Source organism: Ovis canadensis, chromosome X, assembly GCF_042477335.2.
Source record: "Ovis canadensis isolate MfBH-ARS-UI-01 breed Bighorn chromosome X, ARS-UI_OviCan_v2, whole genome shotgun sequence".
NCBI classification, from domain to species: Eukaryota; Metazoa; Chordata; class Mammalia; order Artiodactyla; family Bovidae; genus Ovis; species Ovis canadensis.
Window position 1 is genome coordinate 58,298,352 of NC_091727.1, and position 21,587 is coordinate 58,319,938.

Consider the following 21,587-nt stretch of genomic DNA (forward strand, 5'->3'; position numbering starts at 1 on the left):
CCTGAGCGGCTTAGACCAGGGAGGTACATGCAGCCCAGGGCCAGCCTCAGACAGTTCCTGGCGGAGCAACCTAGAGCCTGAGTGGTATGTGCCGTGAGCGGTGTGCACCGTGAGCGGTGTGCGCCATGAGCAGGGGCAGGCCCAGCATGACTGAGACACTGCGAGCACATGCCAGTATTGTTTGTTTGCAGCATCCCTCCATCCCCACAGCACGACTGAACAAGTGAGCCTAAAAAAAAAAAAAAAAGTGTCCACCACAGTCCCCCTTGTGTCACACTGGAAAAAGACACTGAAGAGACCAGCAAACAGAAGAAGCTAAAACAGAGGGAACCGCCTTGGAAGTATAAATCTTAAGAAATATAAGGCAGACCAAAGAACTATCCAAAAATGAACTGACCCCACACTGCCCACAACTCCAGAGAAGGTCCCAGATATACCTTTACTATTTTTATGATTATTCTTTTTTTTGTTTTGGTTTTTTCTTCTTTTCTTTTTCTTCCTTTTTTTAAAAATTTTAACATTTTTTAACTTTTAAGTTCTTAAAGCAAACATATATATATATTTGTGGTTGTTTTTTTTTAATAATTCTTATGACTTTGTTTTTTTTTCCCTTTCTTCTTCTTCTTTTCTTTAATAATGTATTTTTGAAAATCCAACCTCTACTCTAGATTTTTAATCTTTGCTTTTAGGTATTTGTTATCAATTTTGTACCTTTAAAAACCCAATCTTCATTACCCATTTTTACTTGAGAGCGAGATTACTGACTTGACCACTCTCTCCTCCTTTGGACTCTCCTTTTTCTACACCAGGTGGCCTCTGTCTCTTCCCTCCCTCTTCTCTTCTCTACCCAACTCTGTGAATCTCTGTGTGTTCCAGATGGTGGAGAACACTTAGGGAACTGGTTACTGGCTGGATCTGTCTCTCTTCTTTTCATTTCCCTCCTTTCCCTCCTGGCCACCTCTGTCTCCTTCCTCCCTCTCCTCTTCCCTGTATAACTCCATGAACATCTCTGAGTGGTCCAGACAGTGGAGCGCACATAAGGAAGTGATTACTGGCTAGCTCGCTCTCTCCTCTTCTGATCCCACCTCATCTCATTCCGGTCACCTCTAACTACCCCCTCCCTCTTCTCTTCTCCATGTAACTCAGTGAACCTCTCTGGGTGTCCCTCAATGCGGAGAAACTTTTCATCTCTAACCTAGATGTTTCATCATCGGTGCTATATAGATGGAGAAGTCTTGAGGCTACTGTAAAAATAAAACTGAAAACCAGAAGCAGGAGGCTTAAGTCCAAATCATGAGAACATCAGAGAACTCCTGAATCCAGGGAACATTAATCGATAGGAGCTCATCAAACGCCTCCATACCTACACTGAAACCAAGCACCACCCAAGGGCCAGCAAATTCCAGAGCAAGACATACCATGCAAATTCTCCAGCAACACAAGAACACACCCCTGAGCTTCAATATACAGGCAGCTCAAGTTACTCCAAAACCACTGACATCTCATAACTCATTACTGGACACTTCATTGCACTCCAGAGAGAAGAAATCCAGCTCTACCCAAAACTCCAACACAAGCTTCCCTAACCAAGAAACCTTGACAAACCACTGATACAAACCCACCCACAGCAAGGAAACTCCATAATAAAGAGAGCTCCACAAATTCCCAGAATACAGAAAGGCCACCCCCAAAGCAGCAATATAACCAAGATGAAGAGACAGAGGAATAGCCAGCAGGTAAAGGAACAGGATAAATGCCCACCAAACCAAACAAGAGAGGAAGAGATAGGGAATCTACCTGATAAAGAATTCTGGAAAAGATAGTGAAAATGATCCAAAATCTTGAAATCAAAATGGAATCACAGATAAATAGTGTGGAGACAAGGATTGAGAAGATGCAAGAAAGGTTTAACAAGGACCTAGAAGAAATTAAAAAAGAGTCTATATATAATGAATAATGCAATAAATGAGATCAGAAACACCCTGGAGGCAACAAATAGTAGAATAATGAAGTCAGAAGATAGGATTAGTGAAATAAAAGATAGAATGGTAGAAATAAATGAATCAGAGAGGAAAAAAGAAAAATGAATTAAAAGAAATGAGGACAATCTCAGAGACCTCCTGGACAATATGAAAAGCTCCAACATTCGATTTATAGGAGTCCCAGAAGAAGAAGACAAAAAGAAAGACCATGAGAAAATACTTGAGGAGATAACGGTTGAGCGAGTGAAGTCGTTCAGTCGTGTCCGACTCTTTGCGACCCCATGGACTGTAGCCTACCAGGCTCCTCTGTCCATGGGATTTTCCAGGCAATAGTACTGGAGTGGACTGCCATTTCCTTCTCCAGGGGATCTTCCCAACCCAGGGATTGAACTCGGGTCTCCCGCATTGTAGACAGACGCTTTACCATCTGAGCCACCAGGGAAGACCTTGATGATAGCTGAAAACTTCTCTAAAATGGGGACGGAAATAATCACCCAAGTCCAAGAAACCGAGAGAGTCCCAAACAGGGTAAACCCAAGGTGAAACACCCCAAGACACATACTAATCAAATTAACAAAAATCAAACACAAAGAACAAATATTAAAAGCAGCAAGGGAAAAACAACAAATAACATACAAGGGGATTCCCATAAGGATAACAGCTGATCTTTCAATAGAAACTCTTCAGGCCAGGAGGGAACGGCAAGACATACTTAAAGAGATGAAAGAAAATAACCTACAGCCAAGATGACTATACCCAGCAAGGATCTCATTCAAATATGAAGGAGAAATCAAAAGCTTTACAGACAAGCAAAAGCTGAGAGAATTCAGCACCACAAAACCGGCTCTCCAACAAAGGCTAAAGGATACTCTAGACAGGAAACACAAAAAGGGTGTATAAACCCGAACCCAAAACAATAAAGTAAATGGCAACGGGATCATACTTATCAATAATTACCTTAAATGTAAATGGGTTGAATGCCCCAACCAAAAGACAAAGACTGGCTGAATGGATACATAAAACAAGACCCCTATATATGCTGCCTACAAGAGACCCACCTCAAAACAAGGGACACATACGGACTGAAAGTGAAGGGCTGGAAAAAGATATTCCATGCAAATAGAGACCAAAAGAAAGCAGGAGTAGCTATACTCATATCACATTAAATAGACTTTAAAACAAAGGCTGTGAAGAGACAAAGAAGGCCACTACATAATGATCTAAGGATCAATCCAAGAAGTAGATATAACAATATATATATATATGCACCCAACATAGGAGCACCACAATATGTAAGACAAATGCTAACAAGTATGAAAGGGGAAATTAACAATAACACAATAATAGTGGGACACTTTAATACCCCACTCACAACTATGGACAGATCAACTAAACAGAAAATTAACAAAGAAACACAAACTTTAAATGATACAATAGAGCAGTTACACCTAATTGATATCTACAGGACATTTCACCCTAAAACAATGAATTTCACCTTTTTCTCAAGTGCTCACGGAACCTTCTCCAGGATAGATCACATCCTGGACCATAAATCTAAGCCTTGGTAAATTTAAAAAAAATCTAAAACATTCCAAGCATCTTTTCTGACCATAATGCATTAAGATTAGATCTCAGTTACAGGAGAAAAATGATTAAAAATTCCAACATATGGAGGCTGAACAACATGCTGCTGAATAACCAACAAATCACAGAAGAAATCAAAAAAGAAATCAAAATATGCATAGAAATGAATGAAAACGAAAACACAACAATCCAAAACCTGTGGGACACTATAAAAGCAGTGCTAATGGGAAAGTTCATGGCAATACAGGCATACCTCAAGAAACAAGAAAAAAGTCAAATAAATAACCTAACTCTACACCTAAAGCAACTAGAAAAGGAAGAAATAGAGAACCCCAGGGTTAGAAGAAGGAAAGAAATCTTAAAAATTAGGGCAGAAATAAATGCAAAAGGAACAAAGGAGACCATAGCAAACATCAACAAAGCCAAAAGCTGGTTCTTTGAGAGGATAAATAATATTGACAAACCATTAGCCAGACTCATCAAGAAACAAAGGGAGAAAAGTCAAATCAATAAAATTAGAAATGAAAATGGAGAGATCACAACAGACAACACAGAAATACAAAGGATCATAAGAGACTACTATCAGCAATTATATGCCAATAAAATGGACAACATGGAAGAAATGGACAAATTCTTAGAAAAGTACAACTTTCCAAAACTGAATCAGGAAGAAATAGAAAATCTTATCAGACCCAACACAAGCACGGAAATTGAAACTGTAATCAGAAATCTTCCAGCAAACAAAAGCCCAGGTCCAGACGGCTTCACAGCTGAATTCTACCAAAAATTTAGAGACAAGTTAAAACCTATCCTACTCAAACTCTTCCAGAAAATTGCAGAGGAAGGTAAACTTCCAAATTCATTCTATAAGGCCACCATCACCCTAATACCAAAACCTGACAAAGATGCCACAAAAAAAGAAAACTACAGGCTGATATCACAGAGAAACATAGATGCAAAAATCCTTAACAAAATTCTAGCAATCAGAATCCAGCAACACATTAAAAAGATCATACACCATGACCAAGTGGGCTTTATCCCAGGGATGCAAGGATTCTTCAATATCCACAAATCAATCAATATAATACACCACAGTAACAAATTGAAAAATAAAAGCCATATGATTATCTCAATAGATGCAGAGAAGGCCTTTGACAAAATTCAACATCCACTTATGATAAAAACTCTCCAGAAAGCAGGCATAGAAGGAACATACCTCAACAGAATAAAAGCTATGTATGACAAACCCACAGCAAACATTCTCCTCAATGGTGAAAAATTGAAAGCATTTCCCTTAAAGTCAGGAACAAGACAAGGGTGCCTACTTTCAGCACTATTATTCAACATAGTTCTGGAAATTTTGGCCACAGCAATCAGAGAAGAAAAAGAAATAAAAGGAATCCAAATTGGAAAAGAAGGAGTAAAACTCTCACTGTTTGCAGATGACATGATCCTCTACAAAGAAAACCCTAAAGACTCCACCAGAAAATTACTAGAGCTAATCAATGAATATAGTAAGATTGTGGGATATAAAATCAACACACAGAAATCCCTTGCATTCCTATACACTAATAATGAGAAAGTAGAAAAAGAAATTAAGGAAACAATTCCATTCGCCATTGCAACGAAAAGAATAAAATACTTAGGGATATATCTAAAGAAACTAAAGGCTTATATATAGAAAACTATAAAACACTGGTGAAAGAAATCAAAGAGGACACTAATAGATGGAGAAATATGCCATGTTCATGGATCGGAAGAATCAATATAGAGAAAATGAGTATACTACCCAAAGCAATCTACAGATTCAATGCAATCCCTATCAAGCTACCAGCGGTATTTTTCACAGAGCTAGGACAAATAATTTCACAATTTGTATGGAAATACAAAAAACCTCGACTAGCCAGAGCAATCTTGAGAAAGAAGAATGGAACTGGAGGAATCAACGTGCCTGACTTCAGGCTCTACTACAAAGCCACAGTCATCAAGACATTATGGTACTGGCACAAAGACAGAAAAATAGATCAATGGAACAAAAATAGAAAGCCCAGAGATAAATCTACACACCTATGGACATCTTATCTTTGACAAAGGAGGCAAGAATATACAATGGAGAAAAGACAATCTCTTTAACAAGTGGTGCTGGGAAAACTGGTCAAACACTTGTAAAAGAATGAAACTAGAACACTTTCTAACACCATACACAAAAATAAACTCAAAATGGATTAAAGATCTAAATGTAAGACCAGAAACTATAAAACTCCTAGAGGAGAACATAGGCAAAACAATCTCTGACATAAATCACAGCAGCATCCTCTATGATCCACCTCCTAGAATACTGGAAATAAAAGCAAAAATAAACAAATGGGATCTAATTAAAATTAAAAGCTTCTGCACAAAAAAGGAAACTATAAGCAAGGTGAAAAGACAGCCTTCTGAATGGGAGAAAATAATAGCAAATGAAGCAACTGACAAACAACTAACCTCAAAAATATATAAGCAACTTATGCAGCTCAAGTCCAGAAAAATAAATGACCCAATCAAAAAATGGGCCAAAGAACTAAACAGACATTTCTCCAAAGAAGACATACGGATGGCTAACAAACACATGAAAAGATGCTCAACATCACTCATTATTAGAGAAATGCAAATCAAGACCACAAAGAGGTCAGACCACACCAGTCAGAATGGCTGTGATCCAAAAGTCTACAAGCAATAAATGCTGGAGAGGGTGTGGAGAAAAGGGAACCCTCTTACACTGTTGGTGGGAATGCAAACTAGTACAGCCACTATGGAGAACAGTGTGGAGATTCCTTAAAAAACTACAAATAGAACTGCCTTATGACCCAGCAATCCCACTGCTGGGCATACACACCGAGGAAACCAGAATTGAAAGAGACACATGTACCCCAATGTTCATCGCAGCACTGTTTATAATAGCCAGGACATGGAAGCAAGCTAGATGTCCATCAGCAGATGAATGGATAAGAAAGCTGTGGTACATATACACAACAGAGTATTACTCAGCCATTAAAAAGAATACACTTGAATCAGTTCTAATGAGGTGGATGAAACTGGAGCCGATTATACAGAGTGAAGTAAGCCAGAAAGAAAAACACCAATACAGTATACTAACACATATATATGGAATTTAGAAAGATGGTAATGATAACCCTGTATGCGAGACAGCAAAAGAGACACAGATGTAAAGAACAGACTTTTGGACTTTGTGGGAGAGGGAGAGGGTGGGATGATTTGGGAGAATGGCATTGAAACATGTATACTATCATGTAAGAAACGAATCGCTAGTCTAGGTTCAATACAGGATACAGGATGCTTGGGGCTGGTGCACGGGGATGACCCAGAGAGATGATATCTGGAGGGTGGTGGAAGAGGGGTTCAGGGTTGGGAACTCATGTATGCCTGCGGTGGATTCATGTCAATGTATGGCAAAACCAATACAGTATTGTAAAGTTAAAAAAAAAAAAAAAGAGTCAACCAAACATTTCCTGGAAATTTTCAGATAATTCTCCAGCAGACTCTCCAGGATGAGATTCCAAAGAGGCTTTTACTTTCCTGTATTATTAAGCACTTTTTGCAATAATAATGATCACTGGAAAAATAAAATTTATATGTTTAAAAAAAATTTTTAATGGACTCCAAAGGTTTTCAGAGTCTACCACCCTTACCTGCTTCTGCCTCATACACCCTATTATGGCAGTTGGGTCAATGAATATGGCTGGAAAGGAATCAGCTCTTTTCAGCTACTCCTTGGGTAATTAATTAAGATCAGGGGTTATAGGGACATATTTTGACAACGTGGGATCCTCTGTTGAACATCCCGGGTATAATCTTTCTTTCACTGAGTGACCTAGACCAGCCTGGCTGCTAACCCTCTGGATGGCAGCCCAGCCAGCAGTGGGGGAGCCTGAGATATTGAAATTTAATTCTGGTTCAGCTACCTGGATTCTCTCGTTGGATGAACACTGTCCTAGATCAAAAGGCTAATTACTACCTGGTTCAGTACACTGCTTACTATGTCCCCCTACAGCGACCCACATAGGCCAAAGTACACAACCTAACAGATCTCTGTGAATTCATCAAAAATATCCTTGTCTCTCTTGTACATGACCCATTCAGGTAAAAGGTCTGGTAAGTAGTAGGAGATAATTGGGGGGTAAGGTGAATTTATAGCTACTAGAATGGGCCTTAATGATTTTCTGTCAGTAGAAGACAAGCAACAACACAGAACCTGAAGAGGAAACACCTTAGACCTCAGAAGCACAGGAAAGCGAAAGGCATTAATGATCTTTGTCTTTCAAAACGACCCCCTGGAGCCTTCCTCACAAAGAAGAATGCCCTGGCACATCTCCTCCAAATTGCAAGAGCCTTAAATTTAACTTGAGTGTCAGGTCTTCCAATACCTACGACTGGATATTATCACCATTCCCCTTTATCTTGCTAAGAAGTCTGTCACAAACAGCAGGCAGGGCCCCAGCTCCAGCATCGAACACTCAGAACACCTGTGAACACCTCCAAATGTCTTCCTGAACCATTTCCATTGGCCATCGCTCAGCAATTCTATGGGGCAGAAGAATGCCATGTGTCTGGTGGCATGGACATTTAGGACTAGACTCAAGTTTTCAAACAGAACTGACAACCTGTGACAATGCTGAACTTCACCTAAGCCCCGAAAACAGTGACAGTCAAGAAATCCTCACCCCTCATCTGTGTTCCTTTTTGAGAAATGACTTACCACAAAGAACCATTCTTCCCACATGACTTAGGTAAGTCTGGCTATCCACTCTTTCCCATGACCCCATACAACTTACAAATGACTCCCTTGTTTACCTGTGACAAGGCCAAATGCAGAGCTTTCTTCTTGTGCCTGAATCTGTGGACAAGGCTAGACACAGACCCTTTAACTCCCCATTATCTGTCTCATGAATGATTAACTGAGATTAGGCATTTGTCTCCATTACATATTTACAAATGATGCAACCAACAAGGGCCATCCAAAATATCCAGATGGCTCATACAACTCAGTAACCAAAAAACAAACAGCCCAAACAAAAATAGGCAAAAGACCTAAATAGACATTTCTCCAAAGAAGACATACAGATGGCCAACAGGCACGTGAAAAGATGCTCAACATTACTAATTATTAGAGAAATGCAAATCAAAACTATAATGAGTTTTGATTATTATAGTCAAATATAATTCTCACACCAGTGAGAGTCAAATATATTATCACACCAGTCAGAACAGCCATCATCAAAAAATCTACAAATAATAAATGCTGGAGAGGACGTGGAGGAAAGGGAACCATAACTATAGGCATGTTTCTCTAACAAGGTCTATCTATATTGTTCTCCTGAACAAGAATAAGAGAACCATAGGACTCTTCATTTTTCCTTTTACTCACTCTCCAACTACCTTTTATGTGTACCTCTTCATTTTAGCTCCAATTTGTAATGATATACATTCATATACATTTGCATTGTAATTTTTCATTTAGATAACAGAAACAAGCACTGATGTCAAAAATATACTTGAAGAAAATTTTATCACGCTAACCGAAAATGCAAAGATTACTTGAAGAAAATACAGACATACATTGTACTTTAGTAATAAATCTGAATTATTATAAAGAGACAAATGGCCCTCTTAAAATACAAATTCACTGACAAGAGGATTATTTTTAAATTTGGTAAGCAGACTATAAATTGTGTATGGAAAACAAAACAGTCAAGGAAACAGTAAATTTCTGAAAAAGAAGAGTAATCAGAGATTTAGCCCTAAATACAAAGAAATTAGAATCATATAGACTATGACCATTAGATCAATAGAAGAGAATAAGGTTCATAAATACACACACAATTATATATTATAATGTGTGTATATATGATGAAGTCCTGCATGTTAGTGGGGAAACTATAGGTTATTCAACAAACAGTGATGGGACAAATGTGTAAGCATCTTGAAGAAAATGAAGACTGATCCTCAGCTAAGACTTTACAACCATCAAAAATCCAGATAGTCACAGAAGTAAAAGCAAAACCAGAGACATGAAAGCACTAAAAAGAAAATGCACAGGACTTTCCTGGTAGTCTGGTGGTTAAGATGCCCTGCTCTCGATTCAAGGGGCACAGGTTTGATCCCTGGTCAGGGAACTAAGATCCTACATGCCATATGGTATGACCAAAAAAAAAAAAGACAGAAGGAAAAAAAAAGAAAATGCAGGAATTAAAAAAAATATATATAGATGAGCAATAGGGAAGGCCATCTACTTATGGCACAAAACTTGGAGGACACAAAAGATTGATAAGCAAAATTTTGTGAAATGCATGGAGAAAATGCCAGAATTTTTCTTTTAAAAGACAGTTGAGAAGTTGAGGGAAAATATTTGGGACGCACATAGAAGACAAAGAGCCACTGTCTTTAATATATAAATAGCAACAACCTAATAGAAAAATGGGCAAAGGAAATTTTAAATCAGCTTAAAAAATACTATAAATGGGTCTTTAAACACAATTACATGTATTCACCATCAGTCATGATACAAGACATGCAAATTAGATCTGTAATAAGATACCATGTTTTAACCTATAACATGGGCCAAAAAGAAAAATATGACAAGACGCTGTTCTGTCCTGAGTATGCTGAAAACAGGCATTCTTATACAATTGAAAAAACCCACAAAGAAGGTCATTTTGCTATATCAATCAAAAATAAAAATGCGTATATATATTATTTGTCCCAAGAATTCCATTTTCAGAAATTTCTCTTTAGACATATTCCCTTTTGTGTTAATTGAAATATATGTGTATATAAGGATTTTCATTGCAGTATTGTTTGTAATAGCAAAGGCTGGAAATATCTTGCTGTGCTTACTTGCTCAGTCATGGTTGACCCTTTGTGACCCCAAGGGCTGTAGCCCACCAGGCTCCTCTATCCATGGGGATTCTCCAGGCAAGAATACTGGAGTGGGTTGCCATGCCCTCTTCCAGGGGATCTTCCCAACCCAGGGATGGAATCCACGTCTCCCGCATTGCAGGCGGATTCATTACCATCTGAGCCACCAGGGAAGCCTGGAAATGTCTTAAATGTCTATTAACAGGGGGCTGGATATATTGTGATATATCCATATAATTGAATAAGATTCAGCCTTGAAAAGAATGAGGCAACTTCTTACATCTATTGACATTTAATTATCACTAAAATTTATTAAGAAATGAGAAAAGTGTTAGAAGTTTAAAAATGGATACAGCTGTGTGTGTGTGTGTGTGTGTGTGTGTGTGTCCTTGTAGCTGCCCCTGGAAAGGGTATATGGGAGATTAAGGTCGAAATTGGAGGGCATGTATTCTTTCAAAAGATTTTTACAAAACATAATATTCACACAAAAATTCATGCAATATAAATATTTGGCCTAACTTATTATTCAAGGCAAATACCTACCTAATTCCCACTCTAGTCTGGAAACAGAACATTGCCAGCTCTTTGCCCAGGAGCCTCCTCACGCCTGAGGTCAAAGAGTTGGACACGACTGGGTGACTGAATAACAACCTGGTACATAAGCCAAGGATTTCTCTTGGGTATTTTCTAAAAGAGTTTCCTCATATGGTCTACACATGCTTTGATGAAGAAAGCTAAAATGTTTTCCAAAGAGATTGTACCAGTTTACACTCCCACCAGCAGTCTATGGACTGCCAATATGAGCTAATACATCAGTAACTATATGCACTGAGATGAGTATATGAGCTACTGATACAGATCCTTATCCTTGCTAACAGTTGTCATTGTCAGGCTTCTTAAGTTTAGCCATTCCGGTGGAGGTATGGTAGGATTACATTGTGGTTTCACTTTTGCATTTCCCTGATTTCCCTGAGTACTATCTCAGGTGTTACTAGCCACTTGGATTTCTTCCTTTGTTACACACCTATCCAAATAACCTCTCTGACTACAGGGTCATCTGCTTTTTCTTATTGTTCTACTGTTCTTTATACATCCTGGGTAAGAGTCCTCTGTTGTCTGTCTCTTCCACTCTGCGGCTTGTGATTTTCTTTCCAATGGAAATAAGTTATCATAAAAGTCAGGAGAGCACCTGACTTTGGAAGTAGGGGAATTCTGGAACGCTAACTATAGACATTTTCTAGACCTACATAGTGAAAAATTACTGAGCTGTACATGTCTATTTTGTACACTTTTCTGGACATATATCTCACAACAAAAATATTTTTTAAAAGATCGGCTGAATCTAGGAACCACTAACTCCATCCCTATGTATACAGTCAAGGGAGGGTGGACACACATACATGACATGAACAAAAATGTTCATGGCAGCATGGTTTATAACTCATACTCTATTTTACCAAAAGATTTAAAACTACCAAAAACTGATAAGGATTTGTTTTGTGGACTACCTTTCCTGAACTAAAAAAGAAAAAATAACAGTGTGCTCTCAACTGCTTTTACTTACATAAAGAAATTCATGCAGAGAAAACTAACTTGGTTATATGTATTAAAGAGAGGTGATCTTCAAGTTCCCTGGTGGTCCAGTGGTTAAGACTCTATGCTTCCACTGCAGCGGGTGTGGGTTCAATCCCTGGTCAGGGGACTAAGATCCCACATGCCCCACCATGGTGCAGCCAAAAACTAAATAAAAATTAAAAATAAAGAGAAGTGAATAGACAGGAAAAAGATAAGAGGATTTAGACTATATATAGCTTTTCATATTTTAAAATATTATATATATATTAAAAAATTTTTATTTTTGAGCCATCTGACTATATTATCATTTAAAAATTAAACTTAAAAACTTTTACTAATATAAGAGTGATAAGACACTAAGCAAAAATTCTGAAAAGAAAAAGAGTTATTTAAAACAAAAACATGGGCTTCCCTGGTGGCTCAGTGGTAAATTCTCCTGCCATTGCAGGAGACATGGGTTCAAACCTTGGTCCAGAAAGATTCTACATGCGACAAAGCAACTAAGTCCATATGCCACAACTATTGAGCCTGTGCTCTAGAGCCCAGGAACTGCAGCTACTGAAGCCCATGCACCCTAGAGCCCCTCCTCCACAGCAAGAGAAGCCACTGCAATGATAAGCCCGAGCACTGCAAGTAGAGAGTAGCCCCTACTCACTGCAACTAGAGAAAGCCCTCATGAAGCAATGAAGACCCAACACAGCCTAAACAAATAAATAAGTAAAATTATACATAAAAAATGTATGTACAGTTATCATAATAGATGCCATCTTGGGCCTCCTCACAGACCCTGCCTAGGGCTGTACCATATAGTAAGTCTCTTCTCTGTCACCAAGGGCTTTGTATTGATAGTTAATAGATATTGCTTAATGATCATTAGATCTTGTGGCCTCTAGGCTCTATTAGTCTTTAAATAATAATGAAGACCTTCACTGAGGTATTCCCAGTGCCCATAAGACTAGTTGCTGCTGCTACTGCTGCTAAGTCGCTTCAGTCATGTCTGACTCTGTGCGATCCCATAGATGGAAGCCAACCAGGATCCCCCCTCCCTGGGATTCTCCAGGCAAGAGACTGGAGTGGGTTGCCATTTCCTTCTCCAATGCATGAAAGTGAAAAGTGAAAGTGAAGTCGCTCAGCTGTGTCCGACTCTTAGCAACCCCATGGACTGCAGCCCACCAGGCTCCTCTGTCCATGGGATTTGCCAGGCAAGAGTACTGGAGTGGGGTGCCATTGCCTCCTCCAACAAGACTAGTTGCCCCATTCATAAATCTTGACTTAGGAATGCACTTGCTGTTTCCAAGCACATACCCCCACCCCCAGACCCTAGGTTAACTGTGAAATTGTCCTAATCCTCCCTCAGCTGTGTAGGAGGCAGCTGTGAATGCTTCTGGTTCATCGGCCCCCTGATCCCACCCTGTGAGTAAGTTACCTATAACAATAAACTGATCCATTGATTATATGGAATTGCCTGCCTCATTTTTCAGTCTCAAGACACCATTCCAGTATCTTGAGTATCCCTCCATCTTCCAAAAATATAGAACAGCATTAATGAGAGACACAGAAGATGATTGGGGAGATAAAGTTTTAAAAAAAATTTCTAGGAAGGAGAGTGAAAGAGAAAAAATGGAAATCGGTAGAGCAAAGAATTTAAAATATGGAGGATCAACAACTGAAATAAGAGATTTTTTGAAAAGCAGAAAAAAATGTGTGTATGAGTGGGAAAAGGACTAGACTGGAAACAGGTTTGTAAAATTCTACACAAAAATGATTTCCAACCTAGAATTCTACACTCAGCCAAAAAGATAAATTTATTATCAGGGTCAAATAAACATATTTCCATGGTATTTCTTTTTTATTTCTATAAATATATTTATACAATTATATATATATATATTACATAAATACATTTTATATGACATTCTCAGATATGCAAAGCTTCATAAAGTTCTCTTGTCATGCATCCATTTTCAAGGATATACTGAAGGATGTTCCCCACCCCCCAAATTAGAGGGTAAACCAAGAAAGAGGAAGACACAGGATCTAGGAAACAGGAAGGAAAAAAACAGGATTCTCAGGGAAGGGAATCTGATACAAGACAGAGGTAAAAAGGATTTCCTGATAGATGGCAAACAGAAGACACCAAAGTCATAGCTGTGTGTGAAGGTGAGGGAGCAACCAGACCAGCCTTCAGCAAGTCAACAAGGTCCAGGAGAGATTTTTTCAAAGAGAAGACACTGATACCCAGAGTTGAGATAGCACTCCCTGCTATTACTTGCTATGTTAACTTGGGTCAGATAGTTTTTCTCTATGCCCCAGTTTCCCCTTGGAGAAAGAAATGGCAATCCACTCCAGCATTCTTGCCTGGAAAATTTCATGGACAGAGGAGCCTGGGGGGCTATAGTCCATGGGGCTGCAAACAGTTGGATACTACTCAGCAATTAAACAGTTTCCCCTTATATAAAATGAGAATAACAATGGTACCTACTTCTCCAGATTGTAACAAAGATGAGTTAGTAGATGTAGTGTGTGTGTAACAGTGCTGGGCTCATAGTAAACATGGTATGAGTATTTATAAGTAATGTCACTATGTGTGTGTCTGACTCTTTGTGACCCCATGGATTGTAACCATGGGGTAATCCTCTGTCCATGGGTTTCTCAAGGCAAGTATACTGGAATGGTTTGCCAGTCCCTTCTCCAGGGGATCTTCCTGACCGAGGAATTGAACCTGAGTCGGAGAAGGCAATGGCAATGCACTCCAGTACTCTTGCCTGGAAAATCCCATGGATGGAGGAGCCTGGTAGGCTGAAGTCCATGGGGTCACTAGGAGTCAGACACGACTGAGCGACTTCACTTTCACTTTTCACTTTCATACACTGGAGAAGGAAATGGCAACCCACTCCAGTGTTCTTGCCTGGAGAATCCCAGGGATGGGGGAGCCTGGTTGGCTGCCATCTGTGGGGTCGCACAGAGTCGGACACGACTGGAGCAAGTTAGCAGCAGCAGCAGCAGCAGCTCACATTGCAGGTAGATTCTTTAACGTCTATGTCTGAATATACAGATAGATTTAAATAACTAGAAAGAAGTTAAAGCAAAGAAATGATCAATCCATTAAAAAAATAGTTAATTCCAGGGAAAAGTAAAAGTTGTGAAGAAATAGTAAGCAGGGATACTACACAACTCAACTATAAACAGTCATAATAATAAACACGATAGATCTAATCAGAACAGTGACAGGTAGAGGCAAATGTGTATATGAGTGGAGGTATGTGGAAAAGCTAAATCTCTCCCTTCCATAGTGGAAAGTCAATAGATAATGTTCAAAACTAAAAAGAAATCCATTAAAAAGTTTAAGAGAGCTTGCTTCTAGAGAGCTGGAATCTGGGAGAAACAAAGCAGGGAAGAGTCATTGTTTTAAGAAGACTTCGAGAACTATTTGGCACCTTTTGTCATTTATAAATAAACTAGAAACTAATTTCAAATTACAAAGTGGCAAAAAATATTCACAGAAATATTGGGTTAACCAAAAAGTTCATTTGGGTTTTTTCCATAACATCATACAGAAAACCCCAAACAAACTTTTTGGCCAACCCAATATATAAGAATGATAAAAGGTTATTAACCTTACTCTTTAAAAAAAACTGTAAAAATCCTTAAGCTAATATAAATAAATCAACAATGGACAGAAGGAAATTCACATAAATAAATAAGCAATAAAAATCCCGATTATGTTGCCTGATTAAAAAAAAGTCATGCAAATTAAAATAGCAAGATATTATCTTTCATTCTGGAGAATTTCTGTCCCTGGGTGCCTCTTCCTACTCCTTACCTCACAGGAATTGTCACGTCCCCCTGTAGTCAGGGTCAGGGATGGCCCAGCAGCACTCCGATTGCCTGGCATCTTTCTGATGGGCTTTACCTCCAGGTTCTCTTGCTGACAACTCTGTTCTTCCCAGGAACCCGAGGTCAGGTGGGCACCTGTGGACTTAACCACAGCTGCTGATGCTGGAAATGGAAGATCCTGCAGCCTTCACCACAGGGTCTGTCGCAAGGGCTAAGCAGAGATTCCAAGAAACCTGGAAAGACAGTGTTCATGTGGTCAGTTATTCTGCATTCACCCCACAAGTGCTTCCTGAGAACATGGCACTGAATACTGTGGAGGAGATAGTCACATCAACCTATTCAACCTATTGAACCTATTCACATCAACCTATTCAAGTCATTCACCAAAAGGGAATATGAGTGTGACCATGAGACTCAGACTAAAATTAACAAAAGCTTCATTTCTAGCTCTGTCATCCTTTAGCTATATGAATATGAAAATGTTTCTTCAGGTTTTCTTTTCCCCAAAACAAATCAAAAATATTTATTTCAAGGGACTGTGAGAATCAAATGAGTTGATGTTTTTAAGGAACTCAGCAACAGACTGGCCCAGATAAATACTTAATTCATATTAGCAAATATGGTTATTACAAGGGATCATGTAATATGCAGAAGGAGGTATCTCATTTAATGTGCACATCAATCACATTATTTGTGTACTGCTGTAATTATTATTATCTCACAGTATGTATATAGAGGAGAAGGAAATGGCAACCCACTCCAGTATTCTTGCCTAGAGAATCCCGTGGACAGAGGAGCCTGGTGGACTACAGTCCATGGGGTCGCACAGAGTCAGACACGACTGAAGCACCTTAGCATGCATGCATGCTTGCACTGGAGAAGGAAATGGCAACCCACTGCAGTATTCTTACCTGGAAAATCCCAGGGACACAGGAGCCTGGTGGGCTGCTGTCTATGGGGTCACACAGAGTTGGACACGACTGAAGCGGCCTAGCAGCAGCAGCAGCATGCATATAGAAACAGGTTTAGTGATGCTAAATTGAAGTCAGTCTACCTGGCTGCAAAGTTCACATTCTCAATGGTATACCACATGGTACCTTATATATGGGAGGCTCAAAATAAACATGGTTCTACTATTAAATAGATGTTGAAAACATGATTATAACTTGAAAAAAGTAAATGTTAAGTAGTTTCTTAAGACAGAAGATATATGCCATAAAGAAATTACTAACAGTCTGGGACTAAAATTTTTAATTACCACAAAAACATCCAGAGGTAAAAACTGTTTCTCCTGTTGAGGGAACTAGGGAGGGGAAGTTGTTTCCCTGTCCAAGCTGAGGTACAATTTCATTATAATCAACTAATCCAGGCACTACAGATTTAGTCATTCTTGTTGGGGAAGGGTAAATATCACATAAAATGAGGAGGAACTTAAGACAAGAGAAGTTAAAAAATGACATGAAAAAGAAACAAGAAAGTAAACAAAATAAAAAGTAAAATAAAATTAAAAGTATGAATAGGTTAAATTTTAAACACGTAAAGATGACGTTGTGTCAGAGAGAGAATATGCTTTCTTTTCTTTTGCCTATAGAACTTTTTACAAAATTCTATCAAATAACTTGGCCACAAAAAAACCTGGTAGATGTCTGAATGTTTGGAATGGACAGGCTGCATCCTCTGATTATAGTATAAGATGTTCAATGTCACAATGCCTTAGGAAATGCAATCAAAACCAAAAATGTTCTACTAATTAGCAAACCATTTCATATACACTAGGATGGCTAAAAAAAAAGTAACTAATGTTGGTGAGATGTGAATAAATTTGAGCTCTCAGACATCACTGGTAAAATTTAAAAATGGTACAGCCACTCTGAAAAATAGGTTGGCAGTTCCTCAAAATGCTACCCATATAGAGTCATTGTATGACCCAGCAGTTCTACTCCTAGTATCTACCAAGAGAAATGAAAGCCCATGTTCACTCCAAAACTTGTGCACAAATATTAACAGCAGTATTATTCATAGTAGCCAAAAAGTGGAAACCATTTAAATGTTGACCAACTGATGAACAGATAAACAAAATTTGGTGTGTGCATACAATGGAGTATTATTTGGCAATAAAAAAGAAGTACCAATATATGCTATAACATAAATGAACCTTGAAATCATTATCTTAAGGGAAAGAAGTCAGTCACAAAAGACCACATATTTTATGATTCCATATATATGAAATGTCCAGAATAGGCAAACACATGAGACAGAAAACTGATTAGAAGTTTCCTAGGGCTCGGGATGTAGAGTGGCATGAACGATGAATGTCTGCTAATGCATGAAAAGTTTCTTTCTGGGGTATTGACAACGTTCTAAAATTATACTGTGGTGTTGACTAAACAATTCTGTGAATGTACTAAAAATCACTGAACCATACACTTCAAATTGGTGAATTTTAAGGTATTGAATATATATGCATGTCTCTTTTATATAACTAAATAAATAAATCTGCTTTAAAAGGAAAAGAAAGTGAAAGTCGCCCAGTCGTGTCCAGCTCTTTGTGACCACATGGACTATACAGTCCATGGAATTCTCCAGGCCAGAATACTGGAGTGGGTAGCCTTTCCCTTCTCCAGGGGATCTCCCCAACCCAGGGATCGAACCCAGGTCTCCCACATTGCAGGCAGATTCTTTACCCACTGAGCCACAAGGGAAAAGGAAAAAAGAAAAAGAACACTTTCCTAAATAACCCAGGATCAAAGCCAGAAATCAATACAAAAGCTACAAAATTTTTACCAGAAGTCATGGAACATGCTAAAGTTTTATACAAAGTGAAATGTATATATTTTAATGGCTTTATTTTTAATTAAAAATAAATATAACAGGTGCAGATGACATCACCTGGAGCTTGAGCAGCTGCATGAGGGTAACAAAGACCATGGCCATGGACAAACTGGCCATGGGCAGTTTGTCCAGGAATGTATTTCATAAAGCCAGCCAAAAAACTTTAAGGTAAAAAATACAGCAAAACCAGTTACCACTAATTTAAAGAAAATAAATATTGTGAAAGATGAAAAATCTAATAGAGTGGAAAAATCTGTAGGTATACAAAAGGAACTTGCACATTTCTCAAAAGGTTTTTATCTTTAATCTCTATAAAAACAGCTGATTTTTCAGCAGTGTCATAAAAATGAACCAGTTAACAGTGGTGAAGCTATACAAGATTAATGGCTCAGCTGTAATACACTGGTGATATATCAAATTGCCCCCAAAGACCAACAAAGTAAATATTCTATACAAATAAATAGATAAAACAAAAAAGAGATACATGTGTCTTTTTCAACCCTGGTTTCCTCAGGGTATATGAGGTGGATGAACCTAGAACTTATTATAGAGAGTGAAGTGAGTCAGAAAGATAAATACCGTATTCTAATGCACAGAACCTAGAAAAATGGTTCTGAAGAATTTATTTACAGGGCAACAATGGAGAAACAGACATAGAGAGTAGACTTATGGACATGTGGAGAGGGGAGGGGAGGGTGAGATGTATGGAAAGAGTAACATGGAAACTTATATTACCATATGTAAAATAGATAGCCAATGGGAATTTGCTGTATGGCTCAGGAAACTCAAACAGAGGCTCTGTATCAACCTAGAGGGGTGGGATGGGAAGGGAGATGGGAGGGAGGTTCAAAATGGAGGGGCTATATGTATACCTATGGCTGATTCATGTTGAGGTTTGACAGAAAACAAAATTCTGTAAAGCAAAATTCTTTAAACCCTTCAATAAAATAATAAATAAAAAAATGAACAAGAACAAAAGAGAGCTAAGTATTCACTCTAAAACATCAGAAGTAGAAAAAAACAAAATTAAGCAACCCCCCCAAAAGGAAAACAGTAATTAAGAAAAACCTTAAATAAATCAAATGAATATGATAGGATTTTAAAGAAAACAAAGAGCTGGTCCTTTAAAACGACCAATGTCACAGATAACTCCCTAGCAAATGAGATAAAGAAGAGTTAAAAAACATATATATTCACACACATGCACACACATGCACACATATACAGAGAGAGAAGACAGAATGAGAATCATTCCCAGATAAGGCAGTGTCTCAAAGTAGTTATTGTAGGATATTATGCATAACTGTATAGCAACATATTTTATATTGATGTGAAACAGGTGCTTACCTAGAAAAATTTAAATTAACAAAGTTAATACAGGAAAATACAGATAGAAGAGAATAATGAATGTGGAAGAGACCAGGGGAAAAAATGACATAACAACAAATACAAATAGACTCAAAGTTAAAAAGAAAAGGCACGGTCTACAGACCTCAGGGCCTAAGGAACAACTGTAGTGAGTTCCCTGGGTTTCCTTTTCCCTTGCATGTATCACAAAGAGGCCACTAAAGAAGCTTATAACTCAGAACCATCAGTAGGCACAGACAACAAAGCTCTAAGAAAAGCCTGCACCCCTTAATCAAAGGACCAAGAAAAGAAACCTAACTGAACAGCCAAACACTAATAGAATACACATTCTCTTCAAGCACCTGTGTGACACTCTCCAGGGTCAAACAAACCTTAACAAATTGAAATCATACAGCTTATGTTCTCTAATTATAATAGCATCAAATTAGAAATCAGTAACAGGTAACAGGAAAGTCGCCAAACTTTGGAAATTAAACAATACAATTAAATAATCCATGAATCAAAGAGGAAGTCTCAAGGGAAATTAAAAAGTAATGAATGAAAATGAAAATACAACATATCACAATTTGGGATATAGATAAAGCAGTGTTGAAAGGCAAATTTATAATCCTAAATGTTTATATTAGAAAATAATTAAGGTATTAATCAATAAGGTAAGCTCCCAACATAAGATACTAGAAAAAGAAGAGCACAGAAAACCCAAAGCAATCAGAAGGAAGCAAGTAATAAACGTAAGAGTGGAAATCAATAAAATTGAAAATAGAGAAAAATCGACGAAACTAAAAGCTGGTTTGTTGAAAAGACAATGAAATTGGCAATCCTCTAGCAAGACTGACAAAGATAAAAAGTGAGAAGACACAAATTACCAATATGAGAAATGAAACAGTAGATATAACTATAGATTCTGTAGTCATTGAAAGTAAGGGAATATCACACACCACTTTATGCACATAAATTCAACAACTTGGATGAAACACTCCAATTTTTTCACAAAACATAGACTCTTACAATTTACCCACTATTAAATATGTAGGTACTCTGAACAGACACTAAATAGATAACCTGAATAGTTATTTAACTACTGCAGAAATTGAAGCCATAATCAAAAGCTTCCAAAAGGAAATTTCCAGGCCCAGATGGTTTCACTGGAGAATTCTACTGAACATTAAAAGAAAAAATATCTACATAATCTCTTCCAGAAAATAGAAGAGGAGAGAACACTTCCTAACTCATTTATTGAGATCAGTATTATCCTAATACTAAAACCAAAGACAGGACAAAAAAGAAAACTACAAGACCAATGTCTGTCACAAACTTGGACACAAAAATCCTCAAAAAAGCATTAATTAATAATTCCTGCAATATAAAAAAAAATAATTATACACCACTAGCAAGTGAAGTTTATTCCAGGAATGTAAGGCTGGTTCAATATTCAAAAATCAATAAGGGGATTTCCCCATATCAACAGGCTAAAGAAGAAAAATCATATAAATT

The 21,587-nt window shown here is 38.0% G+C and overlaps 1 protein-coding gene across 2 annotated transcripts in view; it reads right to left on the reverse strand.

Annotated features, from left to right (window-relative positions):
- Positions 1–21,587, reverse strand: part of ZNF81 (zinc finger protein 81) — a 123,702-nt gene that overhangs the window by 101,221 nt on the left and 894 nt on the right. For both annotated transcript variants that reach the window (XM_070291709.1, XM_070291710.1), the window contains exon 2: positions 15,880–16,126. In XM_070291709.1, the coding sequence (XP_070147810.1) occupies positions 15,880–15,951 (72 nt within the window). In that variant the 5' untranslated portion in view covers positions 15,952–16,126. The remainder of the gene's footprint in view (positions 1–15,879; positions 16,127–21,587) is intronic.